Source organism: Cyprinus carpio, chromosome B12, assembly GCF_018340385.1.
Source record: "Cyprinus carpio isolate SPL01 chromosome B12, ASM1834038v1, whole genome shotgun sequence".
Classification (NCBI taxonomy): domain Eukaryota; kingdom Metazoa; phylum Chordata; class Actinopteri; order Cypriniformes; family Cyprinidae; genus Cyprinus; species Cyprinus carpio.
In genome coordinates, this window is record NC_056608.1 from 1,823,340 (window position 1) to 1,831,957 (window position 8,618).

The window sequence follows — 8,618 nt, forward strand, 5'->3', positions numbered from 1 at the left end:
ACTATTCTGTCCCAAATTAACAGGGTTGCAAGAATTACAGACCCCGTATATAATGAATAGACAATAAAGCTGCTCGTAAATGTTTTCTTAACATCTCCTGAAGGTTAAGCACCTCTGTGTCATCAGTGACTAAGGCCCTATTTTCTGCCCTATTTGTGGCGAGTGTCTCTCTCTCTCTCTCTCTCTCTCCCGCGGTGCCTGGCTCAGGCTGGTACACGCACAGCTCTTGAGATTTACAATCTGTGTTTGCGCTCACCTTCTCATGTTTGCAGACCGTTCACTGAGGAGATCTACCGGCAGAGGAGCCAGCGCTGCAAGCACAAGTAAAGACGCTCTGATTCCTGCTGCACGCTCTGGGATGGCAAACTGTGGATGCAGATGATTTCTCATGTAAACACCTGCAGCATTTAAATGACTGTGTCTGATTGATCTGTATAATACTCTGATGGTATAAAGAGAGTTAACGAGCACAGCTGCAAATTGCACATTGATGCTTAACACTTGAATGCAATGACAATCTTCATCTGTAGCCATCCGATATCCAGCTGCTGCTAATCTGTAGTTTGCTCACATATCATAACCATAAAAGATGTGATTGTTTTAATTTCCTCGATCCATTCCTAATGCACGTCTAGGCTGAAATCAGCTGTTCTAGGGTCCGTTTGATTTATGTTAATGTACTTTGCTCTGTTTTATTTCAGGATGCATGTTTTTCTTTCCAAAGGTAAAATAAATGGACACATGCTGTTCTTTCTCTATGTACAGTACACTTTTGTTCCTACTCTAATGGTACAGATCAGAGATTCCCAAACATTTTTGTCAGCTGAACCCGTTAGACGCTATATATTTACTTGAAGTCCCCCTGAGAATTTAAGCTTTTATTCAACAATGCATTTGCATCTTTATGGCTCTCTGATATTGGTTAATTGTCACATGACCTGCAATTAAATGAATAAAATATTTAATCTTTTATTAGTGTCTTTTATTTTGATTTCATTATTATACCTCAAATTTTAAAAAGAATACAAATACATTACTGTTTTACAATATTTATTAAAACAATTGTACTATAAAATAAAAATATATAATATTATATATTATAATAACATTCGCAAATGCACATTAAACTCACATTAAACAAAGAAGACAAAAGCTGAAACAAATCCAGCATTAAGACGTTTTTAACTAAAATCCATAATCCATAATAACGCTTCTTCCAGTGAAAAAGTGCATCTCCTGTTGTCTCTCACATCAAAATCCAGACACATATTTGTTTAGAGCTGTTTAAACACTGCTTGATCTGTGCAGATTTCTCTCCTGATTCACACCAGAACACTTTTTCACTGGAGGAAGTGTTATTATGGATTATGGACTCATATTTGAGTTAAAAACATCTTAATGCTGGATGTGTTTCATCTTTTGTCTTCTCCAGATGTTAACTGATGGACTGGAGTGCTGTGGATTACTTGTGCATTATTGTGATGTTTTTATCTGCTGTTTGGACTCTCATTCTGACGGCACCCATTCACTACAGAGCATCCATTGCTGAGACACTGATGCAATGCTACATTTCTACAAACCTGATGAAGAAACAAACTCATCTACATCTCAGATGACCTGAGGGTGAGGACAGTGTCAGCACATTTTCCTTTTTGGGTGAACTATTCCTTTAAAGCATTAACAGACCATGTTAGCCGCTCAAATCTTGACCCCTTGACCCAGCAAACAGTCGGCTGTTACTTAAGAACAGTCTCTCAGTGATTTTGGATTCTGCTGCAGCCGTAAAGAATCCATGAGCGTCTGATATTTGATGTCGTCAGCATAACACAATCAATCCTGAACCCTGGGCAGCGTCTTCGACATCATATCTCTTGAAGAATATATTACACATGCAGACGTTACATAATACGACCTCCAGACCAGACTGTTTTCAAAACAAAGTAATCAATCCATTTATTTGCGCACTGTGCCAATAATTTGTTTTATTAATCTCTTGTTATATAAAATGGAAAAAGAGATCAGTATCTAACCCTAAATACATCGATTCGCATGTAATAATATTTAATGTTGTTATTATGGGGTTTCCTGCCGGGCGCCGCGCTCTGTGTTGTCGTGACTGGGACTGAGGAATAGAAATGCATCTTTTTTTCTGCTTTGTTTCTTTTCTTCTTTCATTTTATGCTGTAATCACTTTCCTCTTTCTCTGTTCCAGTTCTGTTTAGTCTCTGACACCACAGCAAAACAACCATATTTTACACGAGTTGTGTTAAAATGAGTTAAAATGACCAGACACTGCATGTGAAAACCATGTCCTGTCTATTGCTTTGTCTTCGCTGGCTTCACATAAAAACAAACGTACAGCAAAATTGCTGCAGTGTCACAAAAACATTTGCTATTTTTAAAATAAATCGGTCATAAAGATTCACAGACACCCAGTTTTAAACATTTTAATGAACAATTCAATTGCAATTTTAATGAAACGAAAATGCATTACATTTAAAATGTAAATTAAATGCAGTTTAACTGAACTTAAGAATGCTTTTTTACTTAAATTGGAATTAAATACATCTTTATATGTAAAATTTCATATATATAATTTGTAATATAATTGCTGAATGCTGTGATGGGCATTTTTGGTAAACTAAAATATACATTAATGTCATTTTAATGGCAACTTTTATTTCATGTATATAAATGTAATAATTTATGGCATGACAAAAAATGATTAAATTTTTTTTTTAAATGTTAAGTAAAATTTTAATTTAGTATTGTTACAAATTGCACTTTATATAGTAAAGTGCTAATAATATAGCACTAAATATAGTCATAAAAAAGTCTCGCTTTAAGTGCACTTACTGTATATATTTCTTTAATCCATGCAGTTTTTAAAAACATAATTTTAAGATTTGAATTGCACTGCAAGCACCATTTTTCACAAGGGTGTCAGATTTTTCATTCATATAACACTTTTTATAATGCATTTAATTAAAAACGGGATCGTTTATAGCTGCCATATTCTGTCTCCTATCATCCTTGTCTTTGAGACTTCCTTGCACTCATTCTTTTTCCTTGCATTCATCTCTCTCTCCTCTAATAAACTCTTATGGATTGAAATATCTGACAGCTGTCATGCATACAAAGAAACAACCCTCTCAGGGTCATTATAAATGTCAGGGCTGAAGGTTTGATTATGCAGGACTGTGGGTTTAATTGCAGGACTCGTACTCATTTAATTAGGCATTAGCCTTGTTCAGACCTTAAGAGCACTTAACAACTCAAATTCCTGGAAAGAGCCATTTGAAACTCAATTACAATGTATTTTCTAAGAGCATTAACTCTCAAACACTTGACCTATTTATGTCTATTACAACAATGTGCATGCAGTATGATTGTTAGTGTGTTAGCCTTGTACTATTTTACAGGCTATATATTAGTGTTTTATATACTGTACATATTCTGCTCACCAAAATTACAGTAAAAACTGAAATATTATTACAATTTAAAATAAAAATTTTCTCTGTGAATATATTATAGTGTAATTTATTTCTGTGATGCGCAGCTGTATTTTCAGCATCATTACTCCAGCCTTCAGTGTCACATGATCTTCAGAAATCATTCTAATATGCTGATTTGCTGCTCAGTTTATTGTATATAGTTATACTTTTGTGTTTAATGGAAGGAAAAGAAGTCGCTGAACTGGTTTGGATGATATATGCGTGAGTAAATGATTGCAATTTTCATTCTTGAGTGAATGATCCTGTTAAGAGGGGTTCAGATAATGGCCTGGCTCTCAAAAAAAGCTCATGCGACCTACAGAAAAATCCTGAACTGAGCATTCATTCATGCATGAATATGACAGACGGCATACCTGAACCCTCTCTGATGGGAATGAGAAATAAAATGAGAAGTGCTTGTGATGCTTGTGAAGCATTCTGGAGCGCGCCGCTGTGCGGTGACGCGCGGTGCTGCGCTTCTATAGAGAGACTGCAGCAGAACCACTGAACCTAGTGAACTGACTCCTGTGTTTTTATTTACCTGTTACTCACACATCCAGAAGCTGTTAAACACTAACGACTAATGTTGCAAACGACGCGTCTCTTTCCGTTCCCAAGTTTGCGGTCACAAACAAACATTAACCAGAACTGCGTACATTATTAACGCATACATTCATTAATGCTGTTTAGGACAGACTGTTGCACTTAATGTTAACAACCAGCTAGAACTTACCAGAACTGTACTTCAAAAACAGTTTTGTTACAAGTATTCCCATATTTCAGTGAATTATGCAGGCCTTATGTTAATAAGCAACCTATCTGAGCTATGAAATCTCAGCTGTTACTGTGAAATGTAGTGATAAATAACTGATACGATGCAAGAAAAATAAATTCCCATAAGATAGGCTTCCCCAGTAATGTGGTCAGTGAAAACAGATAGACAGCTACGGTGTTATGCATACAAACACTAAAAGCCTACTTTACAAGTATACTGACTAAATGACTAAAATATGTGACTCTGTAAGTATTGCGCGGGTGTATTTGTAGAAAAAGCCAACAATACATTTTATGGGGATTTTTCTTTTATGCCAAAAATCATTAGGATATTGTTTTGAAATTTGTAAGTGTCCTACCGTAAATATATCAAAGCGTATTTTTTATTAGTAATATGCATTGCTTTGAACTTAATTTGGACAACTTTAAAGCTGATTTTCTCGATATTTAGATTTTTTTGCACCCTCAGATTCCAGATTTTCAAATAGGTGTATCGCAGAATAGTTTTGTCTCAAGCTATTTATTGTGTAAATATTATTTTGTGTAAATTTTAATTTTATTAATGATTTGCTTTTGTTATTGAGTGGTTTTGTGCTCCAGGGTCACAAATATTATTATAAACACTCCAGTGTTAAATAATAAATTTGTAATTATTTTATGTAATTATTTGTGTTATTGACGATACTTTAACAGTGCAAACATGCTTAAAGCGCGTTTTGGAGAAGGATGACTTATTGTTTTTAAAAATTATGCACAGTAAGGAATTCGAAACACGACGTGAAAGTACTTTTCCCCTCCGTACATTTTCGTGGTATTAACTGCACCCAAAAGCGCGTCCACACGAACTGACGCGTCAGTCTCTCCACACCTGACGCGCTCGGAGGAGGAGCGCGGGCGCGTTTAAATAGCCGCTCCGCGCCGCTCACAGCTTCAGAGAGCCACAGCGCGCTAAACACAAGCAGCTATTCTTCACCAGACCCGCTCACACACACAGAAACATGATTAAGAAAATGAGTCCATCAGAGAACGAGTTTGACATCCCGGCGAAAAAACTGCTAGTTCCGCGGATGGTCATCCTCGGATCCACCAAAGTCGGCAAGAACGGCGATAGTGTCTCGCTTCTTGAACGGGGACGCTTCGAAGAGCAGTACCACGCCCGACAAACCATTAGGAGCTTCCACAGGAAACTCTAAAGCCATAAAGGTAGGGGGATTTGGGTTAATACCAGCTGGACATTTTGGAATACGTTCAGGGGAACCTATCCGTTCCCAGCTAGTGAGGAGGCTATCCAAGTGTGTGGGTTCTCACAGGTAATATACACGTCGCGACCTCGCGCGTAGAAAAATGAAGATTTAAAAGCTAATGTAAAAACACCGTCCATGGCTAGCTGATTTTTTTTTAATAATAAATAATGATGCTGATGTACTAAGTTTTTTTATTATGATGAATGATGTATTATAATAGTGTTGTTGTAATAAGCAGTAGAATGCATTGTGATGTTTGCCTCCTGGTGGTTTCAGTCTGGACAACCGCGAGTCGTTTCATGAAGTCCAGCGGCTCAAGCAGCAGATCTACGAGACTAAGTTCCTGCCTTAAAAAAACAAGGACCAAAGAGAACTTGGACGTTGCCCCTGGTCATCATGTTCGGGAACAAGGGCGACCGCGAGTTCTACCGCGAGGTTCAGCGCGAGGAGATCGAGAGAGCTGATCGCCGGCGACGAGCAGGTGCGCGTTACTTCGAGATCTCCGCCAAAGAGGAACACTAACGTGGACCAGATGTTCCAGAGGACTTTTCACTCTCGCCAAACACGCCCACCGAGATGATCCCTGACCTCCATCGCCATAGGTGTCCGTGCAGTACTTGCGACACCTCGCGACGTGGGAGCGCATGCATGTTATGCTCGCGAGAGCTCCTGTACAGAATACCGACTCTGTTCTGTTCAGTCCGAGCGCTCTGTGATGTGGCTTATCGACTCCATGTGCTTTCTTACAACATTTGCCTTGTTGAGTGCTGAAGGGGAGAAATGAACGGTTGAGTTGCAATGTCAGCTGTTTACATTTGTTGGTTAGATTCGATCACAGTGAAATCGACTTGAATGTTTTATTGCTATTTGAACAATTTTTTACTGTCAATGAATGTATATTTATTCTTCTGTGTCGATGTTGAATTTGACACAAACAGAAATAAAATCATTTCTCAAGAATGCGCACGTTTCCTCGTTACTTTTCAGCGAACTTGAAGACATTTCTTTATTTTTACTCACACCTAACACAGGCAAATACATAAGCTTTAAAACTTTAGAATAGCTGGGATGCTCAAACTATTGTTGTTTGTATGTGTACACACTTGACGCCTCCTTAAAAAAAAAAAAAAAAAAAAAAAAAAAATGGTTTCATATTTTCATATCATCTGAAAGCTTGCACCAGATATAAGCAGGCTCAAACTACTGTCACTGTACACACTTGATCCCAATAAAACACAGCTGGTGATTTTTCTATTCTCTTATTATATTAGAGATGGTTTAATGTTGTTTCTTGATGTTTGTGGATAAACCCCATCGAGCACCAGCATCCCAGCCAGACATATTCTCAAAAAACTGCACAGGAATAATCAGAAAAACCCAACAGAATTCTTAAACTATTGTCTTTAATCTGACAGCCAAAAGACAAAGTAAAAACTGCTTGTCACTCATCAATTATAGCGTGGAATGAGGAAGTATTGTCTCTGAACACATTAAAGCACGATTTCGTATGAGAATTAAAGTTAAGCTTTTCTTTTATGTGAAGTATAATATCAAAATACCTTCTGGGAAGCTCAAACTATTGTCTTTTGTTGTGTATACACATGGCGATGGGGAAAAAGAGATTGTAGTTGTTATTCTTTTGCTTTGGATTGGAATGAGACCTGAATATTGTTTCTATACAATTATTATTATTTTTTTTTATTGCATCCGAACTTGCAGATAAAGCTCATCTTGTGTATACATATTTAAAATATATGTTTTAAAACAGTGGCTTAATGTGAAAATATCTTCTAGGATTCTCAAATTGTTGTCATTTGTATGTTGTGGACACACTTGACTTTGAGTATTCTATTATAGCTTGGAATAAGGCTTCAATATTGACTATATACTATATAATATAGTTATACCAAAGTGAAAGCTTGTGCTAAATCTCATCTTAAATATTCCAGATACAACCTATAAACCACCTAACAATATAAAAATACCTTCTAGGATTCTCAGACTATCGTCTGTTATTGTGTACAATAAAAGTGTAAATGACTACTGTATGCTTGGAATGATGCATGCCACAATATTTCCTTTGAACACATCAACAAATATGGTTTCATGCAACTTCATTTCAAATTCTGAGTATATCTATCCTTGAGTTGAAATATCCCAGATACAGTACAGGTCAAAAGTTTGGAAACAAAAAAAAAATTTACTATTTATATGTTTTTGAAAGTAGTTTCTTCTGCTCATCAAGCCTGCCAGTTATTTGATCACAAATACAGGGAAAAAACAGTTACTATTGTGAAATATTATTAAAACGTTAAAAGAATAGTGTTCTTATTGCAAATACTTTAAAAAAAAATCATTTATTCCTGTGATGCAAAAGCCTGAATTTTCAGCATCATTACTCAGCCTTCAGTGTAACATGTAACATCCGTCTATCACATGATCATTTAGAAATCATTCTAATATTAATGATTTTATATGAGTTTGGAAACAGTTCTGCTGGTCTAATATATTTGATGAATAAACGTTAAAAAGAACTGGCATTATTCAAAATTAAAAATAAATTCTTAATAATATATATTATAAGAATATATTCTTTACTATCACTTTTATCAATTTAACACATCCTGCTGAATAAAAGTATGATTTTTATCTAAAAAAAGAAAGAAAAAAAAAATTACTGACCCCAAATTACTGACAGTAGGGTTATTGTGTTTACAAAATATTTATATTTTAAAACAATAGCTTTGTTTTTTTTTGACTTTTATGTCATCAAAGTCCCTAAAAAAGTATCACATGTTCTGAAAAAATATTAAGCAGCAGAACTGTTTCCAACTTTGAGAATGAATCATCATATTAGAATGATTTCTAAAGGATCATGTGATAATGATCCTAAAAATTCAGCTTTGCATCACAGAAAATAAATGATCATTTAAAGTATAATAATTTAAAAACAATATTTTAAATTGTTAATAATATATCACAATATTAATACTTTTTTTTCTGTATTTTTTGATCAAATAAATGCAGGCTTGATGAGTAGAAGAAACTTCTTTACAAAAAACATTAAAAATAGTAATGTTTTCCAAACTTTGACCTGTACTGTATA

The 8,618-nt window shown here is 35.5% G+C and overlaps 1 protein-coding gene and 1 pseudogene across 2 annotated transcripts in view; both read left to right on the forward strand.

Moving 5' to 3' along the window:
• Window positions 1-970, forward strand: part of pemt (phosphatidylethanolamine N-methyltransferase) — a 62,186-nt gene extending 61,216 nt beyond the window's left edge. For both annotated transcript variants that reach the window (XM_042734924.1, XM_042734923.1), the window contains exon 7: window positions 273-970. In XM_042734924.1, coding sequence (XP_042590858.1) covers window positions 273-327 — 55 coding nt within the window. In that variant the 3' untranslated portion in view covers window positions 328-970. The remainder of the gene's footprint in view (window positions 1-272) is intronic.
• A 4,308-nt stretch (window positions 971-5,278) lies between these two features.
• LOC122139309 lies at window positions 5,279-6,474 on the forward strand (annotated as a pseudogene).
• Window positions 6,475-8,618: the final 2,144 nt, after the last annotated feature.